The 25,671-nt window shown below is 39.1% G+C and overlaps 1 protein-coding gene and 1 long non-coding RNA gene across 4 annotated transcripts in view; both read left to right on the forward strand.

Annotated features, from left to right (window-relative positions):
• mdfic (MyoD family inhibitor domain containing) overlaps positions 1-5,409 on the forward strand; it is a 29,613-nt gene extending 24,204 nt beyond the window's left edge. For both annotated transcript variants that reach the window (XM_008401033.2, XM_008401035.2), the window contains exon 5: positions 1,324-5,409. In XM_008401033.2, the coding sequence (XP_008399255.1) occupies positions 1,324-1,574 (251 nt within the window). In that variant the 3' untranslated portion in view covers positions 1,575-5,409. The remainder of the gene's footprint in view (positions 1-1,323) is intronic.
• A 6,823-nt stretch (positions 5,410-12,232) lies between these two features.
• The window catches only part of LOC103459465 (uncharacterized), a 134,885-nt gene continuing 121,446 nt past the window's right edge, over positions 12,233-25,671 (forward strand). For both annotated transcript variants that reach the window (XR_532748.1, XR_532747.1), the window contains exons 1-2: positions 12,233-12,319; positions 13,650-13,824. This is a non-coding gene — a long non-coding RNA (uncharacterized LOC103459465). The remainder of the gene's footprint in view (positions 12,320-13,649; positions 13,825-25,671) is intronic.

The raw sequence follows: 25,671 nt of genomic DNA on the forward strand, positions 1-25,671 counted from the left end.
CATCCATCCACATCATGTCTCTTTAACACTCCAAAGCAGTGGCGCGGCTCTGAACTCTGATCAAAAAAAAAAAAAAAGAAACAGCTGCGAGGAATAGTGTGCCAGGTTCACTTACGGAAGGACTTATAGTCTCCAACAGAACTTCTTGGAACTTCTCGAGTGCTGAAGAGAGTTGGATAGCATTAATTTTATGCATTTATACCTTACATTTTGATTTATTTACTTTAATTTTTTTAGATTTGTTTCCAGATAGAGTGCATTGTGAAACTATTTATACCCCTTAAGCCCTTTTAACAATTTGTCAAGCTGTAACCACTGACTTTTCTGTGTTTTTAAAAAAAAAAAATTTATTGGGATTTTATACAATAGCTGTAGCAGCCTGGAAAAGTTTGACGTTTTGTTTCAGTATTTTCTGGTTCTGGGTAAGTGTTGGGGGGAAAAAAAAAAAAAATTGTGTGTAAAAAATATTCCTTTCTTTTAAGTGTCCTCCTTACCTCCCTTGTGTCCTTGCCCCTGTCCCTTGTTGTTCCTTCCAGCCTTTTTACTGCCTTTCCAGCTGCTTTAAAAAGCATCCCCACAGCATAATGCTGCCACCACCTCATATTGAACACGGCGGGGCGGGTTCATCAAATTATCACCTTCAAACATCGAAATCGCTTGAATTTGAGAGAATTACTTTGTCCTCACTACTGTGTGTCCTATTGGTCAATACTTCTCAGATTTATGAGCGTTAATGGCCAAATTTGTAACTCAAACAGGGATTCTTGATTGCAGCAAAGCAACAAACTGTATCCCTGCCTCACATGCACTAACAGTGTGCACGAGGAGGTTAGATGTTAATCAGAGGTCTAAGTGTTTCCAGGATTAATTCACCTATTTGGCCGAGTGAGACTCTTAGACATTGATAATCATCTTTGTTTGATCAACCCTACAGCTTGCATGATAATGCCACAATTACTCAACAGCCCCGTTAATCAAAACTGCGGGGTAAGAATTATTAATTTTTTATTTTCTTGTTTCTCGCCATTCCTTCCTTCTTAGCTAAAATCACTCGTTAACCACAGACTTGCTGTGTCTCTTCTTTAGGCAATGCTTGTCACACTCACTTTTCACTTGTTTTCAACACTGTTTTTTTTTTTTAATAAATGAAGACATAACATTTTATTTTGGTTGTCAACAGACAAATATTTCAATAAATTACATAATCTTTTTTTTATGCGTGTGTGTGTGTGTGTGTGTGTCTGTGTTTTTTTTTCACATTCCCTGTGTCACCTCACCCCACCTCACCTCTCGGCACCCTGCCTGGCTGTGGCTCGCTCTCAGACTGCTGCGTTCACTGCATCCTCGCCTGTCTCTTCTGCGAGTTCCTGACGCTCTGCAACATGGTGGTGACCCAGGCGTCCTGCGGCGCGTGCACCTCCGAGGCCTGCTGCTGTTGCTGCTGCGCTGACGACATGGGCGACGACTGCAACTGCCCCTGCGACATGGACTGCGGCATCATGGACGCCTGCTGCGAGTCGTCGGATTGCCTGGAAATCTGCATGGAGTGCTGCGGCATCTGCTTCCCCACATAGGTTTGCCGGGGCCTCCATGGCGTGGAATATAGACGTGTGCATCCCCATAAACAAATCACCAAAAAGTTCGTTTACGTTGATAATTCAAATGAAAACACAACAGTTGTCAGATCCATTACGCAACAACTGAGGGAGTTCAAGCTGCTTTTTGTTGTTGTTTATGGTTATAGTTTAGAGCTGACAGACAGAACAATTCTGTTTATTGGAATATCAGACTTGCATACGACCAGCAAATTAAAGGCAGAAATTCCAATTAATAGTGTTATGTTGACCCTGACAGAGTGCTGAGTCAGTGTGGATAAATAGAAGGTTCAGAGGAAGGAAAAAGTATAGAAAAATGTACACAGCACTAATAAATCTTGAGAGGATTACAGGGGCCCACAATGCCAGCTTTTTTAAATTTTTTTATTGATGCATCAGTGCAACATAGCATGGAACCATGTTGATGTGAAAAACCTCAGATTACTTTAATAGTGGCCTACCAATTCTTCTGCATTGTTAGCTCTGGTCTTTCTAATCCACATCTTGTCTAAACCCCTTAGACTCTTTTCAGGATTTAAGCTAGAGAACTTTTCTAGATAATCAAACCATTACACCAGGGTCATTCCACCCAGTTTTGTTCCATTCCTATTGTGTGCAGGTGCCAAATCCTATTGAAAATTAAAATGGACGCCCACAAAAAGCTTGTCAGCAGAGAGAACATAAATTGACTTTGCTTCAAAATGTCTTCAAGAGCAAGATTATTTATGCTACTTGCATCATTTTTCCACCACGCTTTTTTCCTTCCACTCAACTTCCAATAAAAAATTGTTGAATATAGCACTGTGTGAACAACAAGGCTCATTGGGGTTCAAAGGACAGAAATAAATAACTGAAATATATCATTTTGTTTGTGATCAGCCTGTATATTGAGTTTAATCTTGAATTACAGTTATAAATGAACTTTTTGATGATATTTTAATGTATTAAGATGCACTTCTAATGGAACTGCTACCTTTGAATTCAGCAGAAACATGGAGGTGTGTGTGAAGGAGTTGGACACTGGGCTCATCACAATAAACAGCCCAGCAAAGACTGCAAATAAATTCACATTTATGAATGTGTCATGCTTTGTAAGTATGTTCAGAAAAGCATTATCATAGGCAAGCATTTTATTGTTACATTAACATTGCCGTTCAGTTACATCTTTTATGCCTCTTTTTAGTCTTACTGGTGATCTCAATGCATTTTGCAGATTTTTATTTCCGTTTTGTTTATTTTCTATGCCTAACATAAGACTTAGATTGCTATTTTAGTCCAGTCAACACTGTAAACAAAAGGGTTTGTGATGGTGAATGCATTCCTCATTTCATACTGTAGCTTTGTGGATTTCATTAAAACATTATCTACTGTATAGCAGATGAAACAGGTGAAAATTTTAAGTGTTTCAGGACACTTTTCTGCTACCTTCTGACACAAAACCTAAGGGTGTGATCTGGAATAATTGCATTTGCATTTCTATTTTGAGCGTGGGGAGGGGAGAGTGGAATGAGCAGCACAAAATTGTTAAGCTTTGCAAAAATTGTACAAAAGTGCTGGAATATTTTTTTTTCTCTGAAGAATCTCATCTCACATCAGATTTGCAAACATTGGAAGACTGTTTTACTGGAAAAAAAAGCACTTTTTAAAATAATCATTAAAGAGTCTGACCAACAGAATATTACTCTACTGATATATACATGTTCAGCCTTTGTTTTGCTATGTTAGCCTATAACAAACCTGTTTTGTCACTTGCATATGGTACAACTCTCTTTCGTGATGTGTTTGTTTTTGCAATGCAATCTGCATAAATATCAAAAATTGCAGATGACTAGAGTTGCCGCTTGAGCAGCTTTTTGGGTCTCCGGTCATATGAGAATCAAGTGTCACAATAAAATAGTAAACTACTGCAGAGTTAAGCAGTAACTCCTCTATTTTCTTCTGTGTATCTCATGATGAGTTTACAGTGAGTCACCAGCAGAGCCGTTTCCTGTCTTGGAGATCCGCTTTGATGTTGTTTAAGCGATGATGCTTAACGCCGGCCCTCATTAGCACTGCTTACTAAAACGGTCACAAGAAACGTCCCTTTTTAACGCCATCAAAGATGATGTGCCGTCGTGCACGGCTCGTCTTAGCAGCTCAGTGTTATGAGTACGCCGGGGGTCGGATGTGCCCTTCGGTGGATAATCTGCGGGACGTGAACCTCGTTTTCGTGTTTGTGACGAGCCCAAACTCCAAATGTGTTGCGGGCTACAGAGTGTCAAGAAAACATGACTTAGAAAATGTGAAGAATTTATGTAACAGAAGAAACCTGGTGATATGGTGAATTGTTGTAGTACACCTCTGTTACTCTGATGCCTTTTGTTTGTGCATTTCTTCCTTGTGTGTAATTTGTTTTTGGTTTTGCACATCCTTTGACGACAAGGACATGGTGGCAGAAGGCCATGGCAATTTAAGTTGGAAGTTGCCTAACCCAAACATCACCAATGTGATTTACTGTTTTTGTATGAGCAATGATGCTAAATTTGAACATTTCTAACACTTTTTTTTTTCTACAAACTGTCGTGACAAGAGAAAAGTAGCAGTTGGAAATGTAGACAACTCCAAAGCATGACATGTCCACTTCTGTGCACCACAGGCAATGGTATGTTTATTGATGTAAAATTAGTTTTCATTGGCAGCAAACGTATCACCGCCATTTTGAGTCACTTGGCTCATTTGTTTGGGAGAATGGTTTTGCCAAGCTGTTCCAGTTTGCTACGGGAACTTTATATGTTTTTCAGGCAGAAGGGAAAATCAGCAATTCTTCTCTAATAAAGGGCACGCACTTATCTGAAAACCCAACAATCACCACATGCAAGAAAAATGACAAAATCCTTCTGTTTTTAGCCCTAACTGCATCAGACATTTTTGTTTATTTTATTCAGCAAACTGTAGTTTGGCTTGGCAACACCATGTGCCAATTTGGTCTTAACATGCTTCTCAACCAGACAAGGCATTTAAGCAAACTTCAAGTGGATAAACTCCAAAACAAGACTGTAGGGTTCTTACATTAAGATATCGCTGCGCTTCAAATAAATTCATTATTTCAGTCAGTGTCTGTATTATGCCAGTGTCCTGCATTTGAAATAAAAACTTTTTTTTTTTTTTTGCTCTTTAGACATTCCATTTTTATTGATTCCTCATGAGATTGCCTCCCACAATCCTCCTGTTATCTCTGGGACAATCCTAACATCAACATGGGTACATGCCAAACAACGTTCTCTGAGGTCGTTAGGCGGCAAAGACCTCCTGCTGGTCGGGACAGCATCCTGACCTTTACCCAACATTACCTCCTATTAACCCCTCAACTAACCTTGAGGCCAGGCCCTCTGGTGGAGAATCTGCACTTCCTATTCTCTCTTTATTTTTGCCTCATCACTTTATGCCCAGATTCGCCCTGACCCCCGAAAATTGCCGTCTTATTTCCCTAATGCGGTAGGGGAAAAAAAATATTTCTGTCCTTAAAGTCTGTAATCATGCAGGGGTTGCACTTTCTTTTCTTTTTTTTTCTTACTTTGTTCCTTCTCTAAAGTGCGACTCGCAGGCTGAAAATTTCGAAAAACTCCAGGTAGAGTGCGCAATGACCTTTTCACAAAGTCTTCCAGATTTCTGCTCCTCTAATCAATCCCCCTCTGATCGCCTCGCTGTGTGCCGGATTGTAATGTCACAATTAGGGCCGCTCCATTGTTTCTGTTTTCCGTCTGGGGAGAAAGCTGGCGCTTCTCTGATCTCAAGGTCATTTCTTTTCACAGTTTTAAATAAATTATTGGCCTTCTCCTCTGTTCATCCATCCATCCATCCACTCCCCCCACCCTACCCATTCAGTTGGTAGATGTACCGTTTTTTTTTTTTAACAAGAATATGAATGGCTCCCATCCTCAGCTATGAGAATAAATGCTGCTTTTGGTTGTTGGATTTGATGAGAAAAATATGGGGAACATTAGTGTTGTTCTGCTTCTCTCGTTTTTGTATCAGATCTAACATTAAGAATTGTATACTAATAACATAATAATTATGTATAATGTCACTAATTAAACCAAAAAAAAGGAGAGGAGACAGTAATGTGTTTCCTTCTACTTTCTCTTTTTCTGCCCAGAACATCAATTTGTTTCTGTCAGAAAAATGTGACTAATGCATATTTTAATGATAGTTTTTCAAATCTCGTAGCTTTTTTAATTTATAGGATCTGTAATAAGTCATCATTACCCACCTTCTATAATTGTAATTATTCATTTTGACTCTTTTTTTTCTTTTTAAATATTTTCAGTTGTTACGGGTAATAATACAATAAATGTCAGCATCTTTTGTGAACTAGCCAAGCACTAGGTAATACAAGCAAGATATGAAGTTTGAGTTAGCTTAGCAAAAAGCACTTTTAAAACTGACATTTCAAAACTGTCATAGGATTTAAATTCCTTTTAATCAGATTCCCAGTTTGATGTCTGAGTGAATTTTCTCCTGCTGCATGGAGCATATAATAATTTCAGACCACTACAACATAAAGCAATTCTTTATGTTGTATTTTTTCTTAAAAGAAAACAATGCTACCTCATGTCTCTGTAGAGGACTTGCTGAGCAGCCAATCCGGGAACACCATTTTTCGTCCTTGACGCTGATTGGCTGCAGCCTCAAGAGCGGGAAATGTTAGCTTCTGCGGTTTTGCTGATGGTTTCCACTGTGTGCATTGATGCACATTAAGGTCTATTTTATGATTAAACCGTTAATATATTGTGAGCTACATTGGGAAGGTAAACTTTTATAATTAGGGCACTGAAGCTATTTTATTTCATTTTATATCATTTAGATAAAAGTAATTAGAACTTATACATTTCTTCCTTAAGATTTACATCAACTTCATGAAACATCAGCATTTTCACTCAAGACTTTTCAGATAATGATAAGATGAAACTTCCTGCTTTGGTTTCAAGACACGTAAAACTTCTATTGTACACACAATCATTTATTCTCTCTTTTTTGTGTGTGTCTGTTTTGTGCAGCATTCTGTGCGCCTCCATTTCACTCATTTCAAAAGTTTCGAAAGACTTGACCTGGCTGTTTAGAGTTGCAGCATGACATTAAAATAAGATGAGAGGAGTCTTCAGAGGGCTTTCCAAAGAAAAAAAAAAACAAAACAAGGAGAGGCGAGTTCAGCTAATGTCACTTTCAATTAATATCCTCAGGTAGTGGCCCCATTAGCCCTCTCACACATGGGCCTGGTTTACAATGCAAATAGGGTCATTACCTGAGACGCCTAATCGGCTTTGACAAGAGGCCGGAGAAGCCGGCCTTCCTCTCGCGCATATTTGTTTGCTTATTGTTTCTCTTGCACAAATCAACACGTGAAATCTATTAGAAGTGAGAACGCAAGCAGGCGTTTTATTTGAATTCCGCCCTGTTAAGAGCTGTCACACGTCAGCCGCGAAGTTTGCACGCTCTCTGTAACCAGCAACTCAAATGCAACACTTAACAAATTGCATCAGTCTGAGAACAAAGTGGCAGAAATGAAAAGTAAATGATTTCCAAGGGAAGGATTTGTCGTTCTTTGTTCCGGAGCCTTCCCAGAAATGCGTCGTGTGATCGCGCTTGCACCTTAAATATTTAAAGACCCCCTTTTGCGGAAGCTTGGCTTGTCGTGTTGCGGATAGGCCTCCGACTGCCTCTAATCTCCTTGTTACCTGGAGGCGTCATAACGGCGACGCAAAGACAACATGTGGCAGATGATTGCGAGACAGGATTCCACCCCCTAACATCCCCCATTCCCCCTTCCCACCCAACCCACTTTCGGGTGGGGCACAGGCAGGTTCAAAGTTTGTGCGCCCCCGAGAAGACGCTTCACGTCAACATCTGCCTGGGAGAAGGAAAAGTGCCGGGAATGAAAGAAGAGTAGAATAAAAATAAAAAATACCCATCTTAGATCAGTTGTTTCCCTGAAAACACCCTCCTGTTTTCTCCACCCCCACCCCCACAGCCTCCCGCGTTCCCCAGATACTGTGGCATCTTAAACCATACGTGCAGAGAGATTTTTTTTGCTAGGCCTCTGTTTTTGCGGCGTGTTTGTGATGAGGGAGCGCTCTGTTTTCTAGATCCTTGCACAGACTTTTACGCACACATGAGAGAGAGAGAGAGAAATAGCAGGAATTCAGATTGTGGACCTATAAATAAGACATCAGCTCAAAAGTGTGCGCTCTCAACTTTTGCCTTTGCCTCCGGAAAGCGACGGAGCGTGGCAGAGGCAAATTGAAAGGGATGGATGGATCAGGAATGCCTCTTTATTTGCTTGTACACATTCCTTGAGCTGTAAATTAGATGTCACCTTAGTTACATGTCATGTGCTGGCGTGGACGCATTTGCGCCGCTTTTGATTGTTTGTTCCAAGCATCACTTAGATAACCAAAGTCTTGACTCGCCTCCAGTCATCATCGGGACATTGCGAGTGACTGGCAGGTTGTTTTGGTGGGCGGACTTTCTCTGGTGTGAATTGTGTGAGAAAATCACGCAGAAAGCCATAGTTTCCTTTCAAGAGCATTTCCAATTCCCACTCCCCCCGCCCCCCTTTTTTTTTCTCAGTACAAACACGGACCTCGTTGTTTTTTATTGGAGCATTTGCAAGAGACAGCTCATACATGAGAATTAGAACAAAACAGATACTTTGTTTTCAAATTGTTTGTCAAAAAAAAAAAAAAAAGCTTTGCATTTGTATTTAGTCCTCTTTACCCTAAAAATGTTTTCAGGAGATCTGACTTTTATGGAAGAGTGGCAAGAAGAAAGTCATGAGAAGTTCACTTTAAGGTTTTCCACAACATGTAGGGGAAAAGGTCAAACGTGTGGAATACAGTGTTCTGGTTGGATAAAGTTAAGATGGAGCTGTTAAACCAAGGTGCAAAGTGCTATGTGTGGCATACAACTATTGCCACCACTCTAAATACACAATTCCTTGGTATTAAATTGCCTTTTTAATGTATTAAGAGGGCCTAGTCAAAGCCCACACCAAAATTCTACTGAGAATCTGTGGCAGGACTTAAAAATTGATGCTCACAAATGCTATTTTGTTTAGGTTATCTATTTTGTGAAGATGAATGTGCAAAACGTCTAAGTGTCTAAACGTTTGAAGAGACCTGAAACAGCAGAAAGAGGAAATCCTACAAATACCGCATTTATATTTGTGCTTGGAACATATTCGTATTAAATCCACATGACTGGCACGAAAACACATGCGTGAATACAACAAAAATATTTCACAGAGCTATTTTTTTTTTTTTTCAAGTCGGTTCAACTGAGCTTTTATTTTGACTCTTGAACATTCCTTCCCCCGTTAACACATAAACAGAAAAGGGTTATCACTTGTTTGCATTTTGTCAGATCTTTGAAAGCATTTCCCTGCCTAGCAGCACATCTCAAACAGCGACTGTTATTACGCCTGTCTCAGCAAGCCACCTAACGACGACAACAACACAGCAGCAGCAGCAGCAATAAAGCCCCAGATGTTTCGCCTCGGCGTGTTTATTTACCTGCCATGCTCCGCTAATTGTTTCGTCTGCTACAAATAAACACGTCGCCTGTTGCATCTCTGTTTGCGCGCCTGTTCGCCAACAAACAGGCTCGCGCGGTGGCAGGTTGTTTGTGATGATGTGTGGCGCGTGCAGAAGGGATTAAAAGAAAAGGTGACTCCACGCCGGCGCGGTGATTTGTACGAATGCCAGAGGGAATGGGATTCATAGAGGGAGTGGGAGGAGAGGGGGGTGTTAAGGTGTGCACGCAGGCAACATCTGCTGAGATTCTTCTGCACAATAAAAAAAAAATCCTTAAGCTGTATATTAACACCTGTACTCTGAAGATTTACAGCTAGAGCTGCCCTTTCATGGAGACATTTGATTTTAAATTAGGCTTTACGAGCTTAGGAAAGAGAGACTGCGAAACATTACAGCAACTTCCTCGGTTACTTCTTTAATCATACACGTATACAAATCGGTATCTCCTGTCGTCTAGGCCTCACTGTTTGCTCCGAACTTTCTTCAGAACCTTGAGATTTGCAGATATTTTTGTCTGCCTAACACTGATAAGGTGTCAGATCTGTATTTTATTTTTAGTTATTTTTTTGGTATCAGTCTGACATCAACTAAATACAGAACCAGTATTGCAGATACTGATACCGATACTGATACCTTTTATTTCAGTTTTATGTATCATCAACCTTGTGACCTTTCTGTGTTTTTGTCGTTTTTCTTTTGCGTTACTGTGTTCCAACCTCAGAGAGAATTTGGACAAAGTTTATAAGTGTCTAGAAAATGCTTTCATATGATAACATGATTTCATGTGCCTTTTTCCTAAATGGACACACAAATAATGACAAAAAAGATTTAATATGAGAGAAAATCAAAACAATCCATTCTGAGGTATGTTTGAGAACTCACAATACAAAAATAAAATCAAATTTCAATTGGGAATGTCAAACTTTCAGTCCAATACTGACACTGACTTCGTATCAATATTTTCAGTTGATTTACTCACAATTACTGGCAACCAATCCAAACGAATGAACTTACAATACGTTTAAACATAAAAAGGAGATGGAGCTCTTTTTTTTTCTTTTAATTTCTCTCAATATTGCCACGTTTAACTTTCAGTGTGTAAATAATCCTTCAATCTGTAAAACAAACAATCTTTAAATTCTTTAAAAATGTCTGTATAAAATCTCCCAGACTAATGGGCAGCAACAGTTGCTTCACACAAGTCATTTTGTACTGTTTGCTATCTACATTAAAAATGTATTATGTTTTGGGTTATTTTCACTGGCCACACCAAGCCCTGATTACTGCATGACTTGAGAAAACAAGAAATAACTTAAATGGAAACGGTCTGATAATATGTTATAGGCCAAAAAATCTTAAAAACAACGCATCCTGCTCTGATGTAAAGAAATTCAACAACACATGAGAAACATAATTGACATCCATCAGTTTGGAAATCCATTCAAAGCCATTTGTAAGACTGTGAGACTCCAGCAAACCACCATGGGAGCTCTAATCCACAAATGAAGAAAACCTAGAGCTATAGTGAATCTTTCCAGGAGTAGGAAGAAGCCTAACAAAATTACTCAAAGAAAACATCTCATCCACACGGATACATAAAATAACCCAGAAAAACAACTAACACACCGCAGGCCCAAGTAAGGTCAGTATAATGGATTCAACAGTTTGACGGAGACCGGGCCAAGCTGTATCCAGTTTCAAGGCAAAAGACACTGATGACCGAAAATGCCATAAACTCTCGTCTCACATTTGCCCAGAGAATGTTGATGTTCTCCAAGACTTTTGGGAAAATATTCTGTGGACTGCCTAATGACCTTCGTGACTCGCCTTAATCAATGGAACCATGAATCCTGCCGTCTACCAGAAATTCAGGAAGAAGAAGAATGTTTTCTCTTTATAATGTTTAGCTTCACCTCAGGCACATTTCGATTATACAAAAGAACAATGATTAAAAAAACAACAGCATGGCCACTTTGGAATGGTTTAAGAAAAAGAAAAGAAAAGAAAAGGAAGTAGGCCTTGCTACGATCCAGATTTGAATCTGATCACGATCTTCTGATGTGACCTGAAATAGTTTCGTGCTTGCAAAGCCTCCAACGTGGCTGAATTTGAACAATTCTGCAAACAAATACAGGCTTAAGTCCCTCCTCAGTGGCGTAAAAGACTCATTTCCATGTGATAGCAGTTGTGGCAGCCAAGAATGGCACAACAGTTTATTAGGTTTAAGGGGAACAGCAAACTGTACATAGATGGTTTGCTTTGGATCACTTCTTTTCACTCTAGGAACTCTTAATGCTTTACCTAGTTTGGCTTATCTAAGTCATACATGAGGCCTCTTTCCTTTTTACTGACTTTAGTTCAGGCAAAAAAAAAAAGAAAAAAGAAACATTAATTTGTGTCTCAATACAGTGAACAAGTATAACAGATAAAGCAATTAAACACAACTGAGGGATTTTTCATAGTGATGCATAATTTTGCCCATTGTTCCTAAATTCCTCCATATTTCCATTCAGCCAGGTACCAACTCCGAACCTTAATGTGGTAAAAATGTATTTTTCCTCTCAGAAGAAGAATAGGCTTGTGAAATAAATGTGGTTGAAAAGTGATAGAAAATGAATGGGTTTCAGGATGTGAGCTCATCCCATGTAAGTCGGATGAAACACTTTGCAAACCGCTTGTAGATGTTTTCATGAAGGAAAGAAAAGAAGAAAAGATTCGGGGATAGAGCTCCCCGAATTTTAGAGGAAGTACATTGTTTATCCAGTAACATCAGATAAGGTACAAAAAATACACAAAAGTTCAAACATATTTAAGTGTCTTGAAAGTGGCGGCAAAATAAGAAAAAAAAAATCTATTGTCTTTAATTTTTAGAGAAAGGACAAAAGTTATATAAAAACAAAATATATTTTACTTGATTTTTTTATTTTTATTGTTTTGATACTATATTTTCACTCTGAAAAACAGTTTGAAGTGCGTTCAATCGCCTTGTTGCACTTATTACCAGTTGGTGGCGGTAATGCATCCTTCAGTTGTTTGCCAATCACCAATAAAACTCAGGAAGACGACGAAGAAGAACCGCCTCGTTAAGGTTACACAGAACAGGTGTGCTTAATTAAGGCATGCAATGACTACAGTAAGCTGGAGTGCATTGTTTAGGTTAGTATTGCTTTTATTCTAATTGCCATTTCAGAGTTATTGCCTTGGTCATTTTTATTAACAAGTATTTGTTTACTTATTTTATTTTGGGACTGGCTAAAAAGAGTTTTACTTTTGGCTGCAGTTGAACACTTCAACGGAATGGTTTTTCTTTGTAGAAATAAAGTTTTGTCAAACATTTGTTTCTTAGCTCGCACAAGTAGAGTAATGTTGACATAAATGTTGCACAGCAAAGTGTTAATTTGTGTTAGTCTTGATATTCACGGCTTTCAATGACCGAGTCGACAGTTCGGTTTCTTACTATATTCAAATATTGCCTTGGAAATATTGACTATACAGACATATGCAAAATATAATGTAATAAATTCTAAACTTTTCTCAAAGGAGATTTCTGGACGACCTTTTAAACGCTGCAAACATCTATCTGTGTGTGGTAGCTCTTGAAGTACGGTCACCACCCCTGGTCCACGCTTTGTACATTTCCTCTCGAACCCTTAATCAGGCTTTCCTACAATATCATTTGAAGGCTGTGGTTATCCCTATTGCTTTGGCAACTGTTGCTACCACACTTTGTACTTCAGCTAAACTTTCCATACATATGTTTGGATGCGGCTCTGTAAACAGCCAGCTCCTTCAGCAATGACCCTTTGTGGGCTGCTCTCTCTGTAGTGGGTTTCAGTGACTGTACCAGCTGTTAAGTTAGTACGCAGTGTAGACTGTGACATCATAATGTGATTTTTGAAATTGCTTTTATGTAAAAATTCATATTACAATTAACTCAACCTTGGGTTTGCAGTGGCTATAGGTCACAACTATCAAAATGAACAGATATTAACATGTAAAATGCATTGTTTTGAAATGTTTTCTTTAAAGTAAGACTTTAACAGGAATATTTGTATAATCTAAAAACATTAAAATTGTTTACATTTCAAAATATCTAATGTTGGCACTGTACAGTGGGTGAAAGTGCCTTGCAGTGTTTGTTTTGTCAGAACATTTTGAAAAAGCACAATTTACTCTTTGTCAACACTTTAACCATGTCTGTGTGGAGTAATAAGATTATCTGCATCTCATTTCTTTTTAGTCATTTTTATTTATTTTTCCTTACAAACCTAATTTTAGAGAGTCTTTTTCAAAGTGTTCTTTGCATCATCTCTACGATACAAGTTGGAAACCAAGAACACTTTTAAATCTTTGATTTCCAGATGGGATCGTGCTTCTTCTGAGCAGCCACGTTCGGCGGTGTTTGTAGTTACACATTCCACTTACAGTTTGACTGCAGGAGTCCATTGGTGATGATAAATACTGCATGTTTGCTCCCGTTTGACAGAACAGTTCTGAGGAGCCGCCTAAATAAGCCATCTTGCCGTTTTTGAAGCCACCGGAAAGCCACCAGTCGCAGTCGCGAGCACCTTTTTGAAGAGGCCGAGGACGGCAAGTCAGCAGGAGGAAGATAAAGAGGAGGAGGCTTCACGTCGAAGATGCCACCGCTCATATGTCGCAAGGTGATGAAGTGCACATATCTGCCCTTAAAGAATTTGTGCCCTGCAGACGCATGCCAGATTTATGTCTTTTCTTTCCCTCTCCTGCCCCATTCAACATTCAAACACGTTGCAACAAAAGGCGGTTTGAAATACACCCCCCCAACCCCCCGTAACCCCCGCGCTCCACCCACCCACCAAAAAAAAAAAAGAATATTGAAGACGGTCGAACTCGCAGGTTAAAAATGTATATGCAAATGCAGGCTACATTAGAGCACACGGAGGTTGTTAATAAATTAACACGTGGCAGAAATAATTCAGTTTAGCGTGATAATTCTTGGGTGTGAGCTGTCAGCCGTCGCATTGTTCCAGGATGGAAAGTGACGCTGAAATGGCAACACGAGCGGTGAACTGTGATGTTTTAGTGTACCTCCATTCGGCGCGCTCTGACACAATAACTGCCTTTTGCTCGCCTCGCTCTACTTTTTCCTTTTTTCTTTTTTTTTTTGTCATTTCGGCAGAACAAAAGGTTTAATTAAGGATGCTTTCCGAAGGGAAGCCGACACGAAACGCACACATCTCAGCCAAAGGTGTGCGTTTTTGCGAGGATCGAGTCGAAACCAACTCTTCGTGAACCAGATGCGTCTTTAAAAGTTTTGTGAATTTCATCCCCCAACATTGATCATCACTATTCATGACTTGTGCAGAGCGTGTGATACGCCAAATGTTATGTCTCCTCTCGGGTTGCCATAGCTGCTAAGCTGCCGAATGTAGGAGGACATCTTAGCGGGGATGTTGTGTGACGAGTTCGTTTCTTCCTCATGCCTCGGCCTGGAGATTTGCATAGCAGGAACCCGGGGAGCTGACACTCTGTTTGTGTAGCTCAAGGTGCAGCGGATATGCAAAGTGTCAAGTGACTCACAGTCAAGTTTTTTTAATAAGTGCCATTTGTTCAATCTGTTGTTTAAACATTCCCGTCACCTCCATGTATCCTTAAAGACTGCCGGCCTCGCTATCTTTTAATTAAGTCTTGGACTAATGTGCCACTTAATTGTCTAATCTTGGAAGATGTTGTTTTCTCTAATTTACTTGGAAAAAGTATCGCAAGCTAAGCTTTTTAATTTGGGTTTGTGGAGGCTGGGTGTTTAGTGGGTTCCCCATGAAAGAGGGAACACTTCAAAAGAGGAGAAACTTCTTTTCAAATTGAATGAACAGGACTTTCTATTGTATTTAGTTCATATTTCTTTCCTTTCTTACAGTTTTCCCTGCTGATCATTGTGGTAAAACTTGAAATTTACAAGAAGATCATGGCCTCATTTGCAATGTTGTGCCTCAATAATTGGTGCCAGTGCTGTTAATATTAACCCGACAGCAGTTGGTGTTCTTCTATAACTTTTCATGAGGTTAGTGCATACAGAGAGAGGAATCATCTGCATCACAGAGATTTTATGTAGAGTTTGTGTTGGGGCTGAAATAATCTTAGAAGATAGTTTATTTTGAGTCTAAATATGTTAATTTTGCCTTATGTTTTAATGATTGTTCTCCTGAGGGACTCTGTCACCATCCATTTTCAGATTTTTTGGTAAAACCCATTGGAATTGTATCAAATACCTTGATAATTTACTGTAACATTCTTCCAATGGCAGCTGAAAGAGGAACAGGCCCTTAGCATCACAGCTGCTCCTTCCTTCTTGACAGTGAGCATGAGCTGATTTTCAACACATCTGCCCTTCCTGTTATCCCAATTCCAGCAGGAGTGTTTGGTGCCTTAAACTTCAGTCTCTGTCTTCTCTGGGCAAAGCACACAATTCAAGTCTCAACAAGAAGAATCAAATTCATGACCTCAAAAAGAGCTTGGAAAACTGCACTTCTTTATGTTCGTGATGGTAGAACAGAAACGGACAGCTACATATTCTATAAACTCCTTTGCACACTTTAATATCAATTGTTTGGAGAGTTGCCTAGAAATGTTGTACCAAGTTCCGTCTGAAATTACTTTACAAGAGCAGCTTCATTACTGTGATGGGAAAGAAAACAATCTTTTTTCAGGCTTAATCTCTCTTGTCATTTGGTGAAACAAAAACCTAATTCAACAGTACAGTTTTCCAGAAACTTTGCCAAATATTCACCGAAACGTATTCATCTGTTTTAAATCTTCCAGAGGGATATAAATATTAGAGTTGAATTTTTTTCAATTTTTGAAGGGATTTGTCACAGTTTCAGTTTTGACTTTTATATTTGTTTGTTTTTGTGAAATGAATCATTCCTCTCTGCAGCAAATGACTCTGCAATGATTTAAATCTAGTCCACGGAACAAAGTTTTGCAAAGCTCTGCAACCTGCTGCAGTCAGATTGTCAAGTGAGCGACAGCAGGAAACCCAGAATACAGTTCAAGGAGGAAGTACAAGGCCAGCCCTGATGCGGGGTCACCACATGCAAGGGTTATGATTAAATGGAAAAAGTGGCGTCAGAGAAGGGTGATAGGACAGCGGAGTGAAGGGCCTGTAAACAATGACTCACTTGGCTTGCAAAAGAGGGGAAGAGTGGGAAGGAAGCAGACGACAGCAACCAAAAGTTCTCCAAGTGTGTGTGTGTGAGAGAGTGAGTCTGAGACAAATGGGCCTCTGTCAGAAAATCCCAGCAGACTCTGGATTTAATTCTGTCACTCATAGATTTACAAACACTCATCCAGAAATGCAAAGGCTTATAAATATAACTGGAACCCCAAAGAAGAAATAGTTTCTTAAAGTAGTCGTTCAGTTTCCACAAATGGGGTGCAAAAATCTCATGATTTCAAATAGACCTCAGCTGCCGTGTTTCTGAATCCTCCTCCTTTATGGGAAAGGGACACACAACAGAAAACCCCCCACAGAAGTCAGTATGTGCCCAAAAAATCTGTGGAAAAAAAGACATTAAAACCAATGTCTCATGGGAGTTTTAACCCTTTACAGACCTCATCCTTGAAGTAAGAAAAATAGTGGGCCCAAGGAGCTTTGTGGTACGTTCCTGGAAAATACTGGAGATACAAGATTCTTTCTGCGTTTTTAGCAGGTTTTCTTCACTGCATTTTGATAACATATTGCTACACTATCATCTTAGCACTTCTGGTAAAAAAGCAAAATTAGGCTTGGAAAAAAAGATGAATTTCCAGGTTTTAAGACATGTGCACAGGGTCTCCTTTTTCTGTGATCCCAAAGTAATAGAGGTTAACAAGTTCTCTTAGAAAATGTCTTTCAGATGAGTGACAAGAATTTACTAAAAAAAAGAGCTTAGCCTTTTTCTTTTTTTCAAAAAAACAAATATGACCAAACACTTCATTGTGACAGACACATGAATAGGAACAAAAATGAACAAATAGCAGTTTAAACTGGTTGAGTCTTCCTTCTAAATTTACGTTCCTATCTGGGATGGCAATTTCAGGAAGCATAGTTCATACTGATCCAGGAACTGTTTGTTCCTTACACACGCGCACACCCACGCACATATACACACACACGCACACACACACGCACACGCACATATACACACACACACGCACACGCACACAAACATATTTGCTATATTCAGACACACAATATGCTAACAATACAATAGAAGCACTTGCATACACACCAATATCCAATAAATAATTGAATCTCCAGTGGCTACCCTCAGAACTGCAGTGATACATTAATTGGGCAAAATTAGCATGAATTAAAGCAAATAAGTGTAACATGTAATTTATTACTTATCAAGTGTAGTTTAGCGGTGGAAAGCTCCGATTTCCCCCCAGATTGCTTTAACAGCTATAATGCATTTCTTAATTTACTCTGTGGAAAATCAATTTTTTTTTCAGAGTTCATTAGGCACCAATATGTTACAATGCTGCTCCCTTGAGCACCCAGCTACAAAAAACATTATGCAAATTCCTGCCAGTGCATCTGTATGTAAATAGCAACCAAGTCCACAGTCAATTCTCTATGGGAAGCTTTGTTAGCAGGCCCTTTGTTTCTAAGCTTGAACCTTGTTCATGATAGTCAGGAAATTGGGAAATGGCTGCGTATGAGAGGTGAGGGCAAACAAACCCAAGACCAAATTCTACAGTCTCATTAACTTATTTCAACAATTTTCAGAACATTGTGGGTCAACACACTGGTTAGTTTGGATGATCAGATAGTTTTATTGCAGTGAGGATGTTTATGTTGGCTTCATATTGATTGGAGATTTCCGTCCATGACAAAACATCTTTTAGTTGCTCAGATACTTCAGGCAAATTCAGCAGATGATTTTTTATACATAAGCATTGCGTGGCCGATTTTGCAATGAATTCATTTAAGTAAAAGAACAACCGTTAGCAAATTACTTTAAATACACAGATTTTCTTCTGTCTAAGCAAGATTAAAGTTCAGATTAAACACTAAAAAAGTGCCTGATGCCCTGTAAATGTTGTGTGAATGGATGAAATGGGACAACTAGGCCTCACTGTCTTGTTTCTTAGGTTAGTATACATTTGGTTGAAGTTTGTCATTTCTTTAATGCAATGTCATCAGCAATTCCACCAAGATCTACTGTACAATCTCACAATTAGATTGGCTTCCACAATAATTTCCACTACAACCTATTGCTATTCTAAAAAAGGCAATAGAACAGGATTTATTTAGTCTCACTTTGTTTCATCACAAAAACACAGTAAGATTAAAAGCTGCATTACATGACTGGCATTACACATAGACATTTTGGAGGAAGTCTTTGAGTTATGACTTTCATTTGTTCTTGGACCAAGTCAGAGAAATTAACTGGAAGGCCTGCAGAATTCTGTGTTCTTATCAAAGTTGTAAAGTTGACCCAGACCTCAAAATTCAATATGGCCTTCAAGCCATACTTGATAGGGGAGCACGGTAATAAACCATTAATTTGCACTGATGTCTGTCTCATTAAGTTACTCACTATTCATATTGAGATACAGCTCTTCGAACATGCCATACAGAGAGATGACTTGTTGTTGCCTTGTGTTGCAGTTGTTAACAGCATTGTAAATTCCAGATTCAAGTACGACTTTAAAGGTAAGAGAAATGTGGGAAAAATAACCACATCTGGTTCCCATTTGACTGTCATTCACTTTACATTCAGCTCAGAGTTCTTCCAAAAGTTTGCTCCGCATCCTTCTTTTAAGTGGCTTAAGATAACATAAAAAAGGATTTTTATGGTTTGTAACTTCTAATTCTACCCACTATACATCTTATAGTGGATATTTTCTTTTATATTTATTTTTAATTTATAACTAATGGATACCCAAATTTATTTTGAGTACCACAGAAGACAGCCAGTGATGTAGCACCAGTTGTGCCACAGTTTGGGAACATGAGCCCATTTGATTTTAATGCACCCCAAACCCCCAAGTATTACCATTGGATAGAGTTCCAGAACATTTAATTGAAAACAAATTGCTTTGCCAAGCTAATGACTTGTATGTTACGAGTGTCTGGAGAGGGTTGCAGTTGCTAGCTAATCTTTGGAGACTTAACACTCAAAACATTTCAAGACACTTTACTGGTTTGAGTTGTAAAAGACTTCAGGTTTTATATCAATGCATGAAAAGTGACAAATCCTCCAAAACCATTAAAGAAGCCCCTGCCCTGCCAGGTCTTTTTCCTTCCAGCAAAGCTCTGAGAATTTGTCCAGAATAATCTGTTCATCATGTTTGGATTTTCCTCCTTCCTATTGAATAAAAAAAAAATCTCAATCAAGATCTGATCCAAACAAAATTATACCTGTGATGTGATTTATTGTTTGCCACTGTCGCCTTACCTGTTTTACAGTCTTCTTTTTTGGCAATATCTTTTGTTTTATTTTTGTCTCTTTTGAGTGTTGCGTTACCAGGATACATGAGACTGCTGCATTATGTCACTTGTTTCACTGGGACACCTGCCAGATTTCACTGGCACTGCTAAGTTTTTTTATTTATTTTATTTTAGCTTTTGTGATCGCATCCATCTGGTTTGACCTCACTTTAAAAAAAAAAAAATGTCTCGGCCCCTTTCATGAAAGCACTTTTTTCTTTTTTTCTTTTTCCCTTGTTTTCTGTGTACAAAGTCTGCGGATGTGCTTCGAACAAAACACAGCCTCACCTGCTTGTCTTTCCATGAAGTAATTCCCACAAAGCCCGAAGGCCATGTCGACCATATGGCGCTACATACGTTGATAGATTGTACTACATGGCGCACACTCGTAACGGTGACTTAAACTGGAGCTAATTACTGCTCGTCTTGGAGATTTGGTTTAATCTACATTTCTGTTAATTGATCATTGCACATTAGCACTGTTTTATGTTTTTATTGCTTTAGAGGACTCTCTCTGCTGGAGCTTTCTTTAGGGCACGTTAACAATCTGTTGCAAAGTTGAAATATGTAAAAGAAAAGATGTAATAATTATACGGTTTTAACTCATGGCTTCGTTGCAAATGCTTCAGCTTTGTACTTATGTGATGTTTTTCTTTTTCTTTTTTTTTTTTTTATCTCAAGTGTACTTTAAAAGCTAATACAGCCCGAATCAGAAGCTAAACCAGAGCAATCAAATTCACAACTCCCAGTCCTTTGCCTTTTTATTGCACAGGCTTGTTTGTCTGTTCTGTGCTTCAGATCAAACAGCTGCTGTTTATTAGTTTCTCATAAATTTGAGTTTATTATTTACCCTATGGTGCAAAATTAGCTCTGTAATTAGGTATCACTTCAGCATGCACGAGGGAGGTAGTATCTAAGCAACCCCTGACATAAACACATACACACACTGTGCATGCTGTGTATTTTCCGGCTGATGTTTTTCGATTTGTTTCTTTTTCTGCTTGTTGCACAGTTAAGTGACAAGACAATGTGTGAGGAAAAAGCAACAACAATATTCCAAAGTTCCTAATTAGAAGCTTTATGAAAAGTGTTGACATGTTCTTGATGGCATGGAGAATATTAAGTCTGCAAATTGCATATAATTCAAGCATGTGTCACTTTGTTTTCTGCATCAGTTCAGTTGCGTTTTTCGTCGAGTACAACAAAAATCACTGCTATGTAAAAGTCTGTACTTTTTGTTTTTGCTTTTTTTTTTTGTTACACTTAAAACTTGCAGCCAGAGTTTCACAAGGAAAACCTGAGGAAATCAAACGTTATTTTAAAACAATTTCTTTCATTTGGGGAAAAGAGCTATCAAAACCAAACTAGCCCTATGTGGAACAATTACTATGTCATTACATTGGAAATCATCTGTACCACATTAAATTGTAAACATAGCTGTAATGAAGTAACAGCATTGTTTAACTCTACTCCTCACTGTCAAGGTTTGCCATTTCACATTCAAACAGCCACCGTCCCACTTAACATCCCCACAGAGCATCATCGTATCGTACACAACTTCCTTGTGCGCTACAGTTTGTTTTTTTGTAGTGTCTGTAAATCAGTGTTTGAATTAAAGGCATCCAGCTCAGTTTCCTCTGGGAAACATCAGGCATTAAACGCTGCTCCCCGGCATGCTTGTTTGAGTAATTTACACTCAAACAATTGTCACTCCTCGTCTCCAGGTGGTCCTTCTCTTCCACGTCTCTGTGTACAAACCGACACAGCTTTTGATGGCTCCACCTGAGAGATTTGCCCAAATGAGTTCTTTTTTTCCTTTCTTCCCAATGTAGTGTCTACTGTTTCCGCTTTGGGCTTGTTTACCAGTAAATGCCTCTTTTTTTTTCTCCCCCCCCCACCAAAGCGACATGGGACTGTGTGTTTTAAGTTTCCCTTTTATTTTTTTCCCTTTGCTTTAAAGGAAGAGGAAATTTAGCATTTAGTACCTCGTGCCCATCTCCTTAGCTACCCTAAATGGAAGCATGGGCTGTCAGTAAACAAAGTCTAGCTCCCATTAACCTCTGATTTCCTCTGAGAGATCCACAAACAAGTCGAGTGCCAGATGACCTCAAACAAACTGTACTGGCGCGCGCGCACACCGACACACACGCGCTCATGTCCTGAAGAACAATATGGAAATGTTCGTCCTTCCTCCCTGCCTGCGCTTAGCCCGGGTGCTCTTGCCGTCTGTTTTGCCTAATTGCTTTAACACTAGCCTGGCATACTAATTGCACGGGGCCCCCTGTCACCACATCATTTACATGGCCTGCTTGATTTGGAATTTAATCTGCTTGAAGGGTTTGGGTTTCATGCTCACTTTAAACCCTAATGCTCTCTGGGATTTCAGACAGTTTCAGTAAACCCGCATGTGTTTGTTTGGCAACACAGAAACTTTTAGATGTATAAAGCGCTGTGTTCCGTACGACTTCAGAATGMCGCTTTGGTTTGGCCCGGTGGTGAAATCAAACGGGAAAATGGATGAAGGGGATGGGCAGTGCTGTGTTTGGGTGCGTGGCAGAGGAAACTTGAGGATCTGAAGTGGGTGTGTGCGAAGCGTGTACAGGCCGGCGTTTGCTGCTCCCCCCTTTTTTTTTGATGTGCAGCTGAAAGAGAGTTAGATAGACCGATGCAGTGTTGTGAGCTCACACAGTGCAACTCAATCAAAGGGAAAAAGTTATTTCAATTTCTTAGAGGTCAGGGCCCACCCAGTTTCTGCACTGGCACAGTGTTTCCTGGACCTACCTTCTGGGTCAAACTAAACTGATGCTTTTTCAGATGGCTGTTTTTCATCTTCTGAATTGGGATTTCATCAAAGGAAAAATGCAGACTGCAACCATAACAAATAAAAGTTGGCCTCGATAGAACTTGACATCAAATTTTTTCCTGCTTTTATTAAAACTCCTTCCTACAATTTTGAGTTTGGTGCTGGTGTTGCCCTTTAGATAGAATCAAAGTTTACAGCTTATCCTTTATATTCAAGTTCTTTGGCTTATCACAGATAAAATGGATATAAAAAAATAATACAAATATGTATTTTTTTTCTTTTTCACTGATTTTTCCACAAGCATTGTAATATTTATTTTTGATTTACTGCACCCACTACATATCTTGGCACAAATGGTAAAGATGTGCAAAAAGCCAATTTTTTTTTATATTAGTGTCTAAACTTCTGTGGCTTTAAAAAATTCAACCTTTGACCCACAGAATAACTGTTCCACCTCCATACCTAATAGTTAGCACTTCTTCAAGTATTTACCCCGTCCCACTTGAAGCCTTTGGTGTCAAAATCACACTTCACTCTTGGCCATTTCTCTCTAAGTTGTGCCCATTTGCAAATGAAGTAATAGTACAAATGGTCAAATGGCTGATGTGTTATTTTGCTCACAATATGATTTTTTTTTCTTCGACATTTTAACCGCTACTCCTCCTAATATTTTGCATTATTGGCAAGATATTAGCTAATAATGCGTGAACTAAGTAATACAAATCCACATAAATATTCAAAAACTGGGTTTTGAACTAATGATTCAATAGACCTGTGCTGCTTTTTTTCTAGGTCTTGTTTGTACATGTAACCTTTATATATGCACTAAGGCAACTTTTCAGAGTCTGATCTAACCCTTCTGAAAACAGTCAAATCCCATGGCAAAAAAAACTTGACAACTGCAGAAAGTTAATACCAACTACTGTCAAAAAAGAAAACAGGCCACCGATCAACACATGCACACTACAGCATGTAGCGACGCACAAGAGGGATCATCTGAAGACGGAACCAACTACGAACTGAATTGTCATATTGTTTTCCACCCCCCTTCACTTTAGAGAAATAATTTTAGTTTTTATTCTTTCCTTCTTTTTCAAGTTCCACCAAACAGAAAGAACACAGTCAATATAGAGTCAATTATAAATATTTATAATCTACACATCTTAAAATTCCTGTCAATCATAAAGATGTGGGGATAAGCTCACAGCTGCTAGTTGGTCTGGATGTGATTTGCATGCCATATAAAGCCTCAGCTTGCCATCCCCATTTTGTTTTTGACTTTGCATGCCTGCTTGTTCTCAGCGCAGATTAAATATAGAAGTTTAGTTCTCGTCGAGGATAGATGTTTTCCTCCCCCCCACCCCTCCACCCTCTCTCCTCACTCTCTCATGCACGCATACAACACAGAGAGACGGTATTGACGCGGAGCGCTGATGGCGATTCATTATTGAAAAGGAAATCGTCTCAATATGACTGGAGTTTGTTATGGGGAGCTTTGTTCTCGTCATCTATATTGCAGTGCATCGTTGTCAGTCAGCATTCTGAGATCTTTTTCTTCTTGCTGTGTTTGTGTGGAGAAGAGAAACTCGCACTCGCTCTGTAGTGTTACTGTCCTAATAACGATCTGCTTTATTTTTTGCAGTTGATGGAAAAGTGAGATACAGTACGACACGGTTTAGTCTCTCTGTTGGTCTGTTGGCTGGTTGCATGGTTTGTTGTAGAGCGATGCTGGTTATCCCAGTAGCTATCTTTTGCCGACGTCTTTGCTTTGACTCAATTTCTGGCAGTCTTCCAGGCTCTGACCTAATGGACCCAACAACACACTAGATAAGTTACTGAGCTAGTCCTTCTAACTCAAAAATACTTTTATCTTATTCTTCCTCTGGGTCTTCGGCTGTATGTTTAAAGTCGTTTTTCTGCTGGGTGAACCTCCATCTTGATGGGTGTTTTACAGCTTCCAAACAATTTGTCCTAATTTATCTCCATCTCTCCATCAACTCTTGGAAACCTTTCACCCCATCATAAAGCAAAGTATTCCCACAGTATAATAATGCCATTGCCATGTTTTACACTAGTGATGCTCTGTTCATGAGGATGCGACATATAAAGCTTCCAATATTGTTTTAGAAATTAAGCTAGATTTAAACTGCCCCACAACTTTATTCCTGACCCACCTGGTGTGTTCTTTGGTCTTTGTGTGTTGGTCTAGTGCATAAAATGTAAATAAAGCTGCATTCAGCTTTAGAAAAACAATTTCAAGGGGTGTAAACACAAATTAAAGAAACATGAAACAGTTTAAACTTGTTCTGCATTGTTATAGGGAGGGCTTGGCTTGGACTGTCTTGGTGTTTGGTGCATTTTAAGCTAACTGCTGTAAGTCTAGACACATTTTTTTGAGAATTTTTAATTCTTAGTTTCAAAACTTTTTGATTAATTTGTCTGAAAGCGTTTCACATAACCTTTTGAATTGCATAGTTCCTGATTGAAAATAAATTTTTTATTCAAATCAGGATTTCATGAGCTGACAATGATATAGTTAAAATGTTCTGGTTGTGTAGCTCAGTCTAAAAGAAATAACTCCAACTCATGTTTGTCAATAAATACAAATTGAGTTCTTAAAATATGCAAATTATTATTATTATTATTATTTTGCCCTCTGTGATCTTGTCGCCGCTAACAACTAAACACAGTAATCTCTGAAAACATTCAAACCACTGCACTATATTCCACCAAAGTCTGGTAATTTAACAACCATTAAATAATTCTATTAAAATGTGTAAAAAAAACAACAAAAAAAAACACCTTCCAAAGTCACATTTATTCTCTCATCAACAAGCCTCTGATTGTCACTTTGGTTTAGCATCCACTTGATTTCATAATTTATTCAAAAGTCAGAGTGTATCTCTGTACCGGTGAGCTGCGGGTGAGTGCCTGTGTGTGTGTGTGTGTGTGTGTATACACTTGTGTGGGTGGCTGAACCGGCAATGTGTCCCCTCATAAGAGTGCTTGTTGTGTGGCATTCTCACTTGATTTCATGCTTTGCTGATGGAAAATTAGGCCCAGGCGTATCTCTGCATGAAGAGGAGGTGTAGGAGGAGGAGGAGTGCTGATGGTTGCTTTTATTGCCTTAGGACAATCTCCCCGACAACAAGAAAAATAGAGCGATGAGGAGGGAGGGAGACTGTGTCATTGGCTGCTAATGCACTCTAAACAAGACGATGAGACACGTGGAATTCCCAACGCGATGCC

Source organism: Poecilia reticulata, linkage group LG23 (assembly GCF_000633615.1).
Source record: "Poecilia reticulata strain Guanapo linkage group LG23, Guppy_female_1.0+MT, whole genome shotgun sequence".
In the NCBI taxonomy this organism is placed as follows: Eukaryota; Metazoa; Chordata; class Actinopteri; order Cyprinodontiformes; family Poeciliidae; genus Poecilia; species Poecilia reticulata.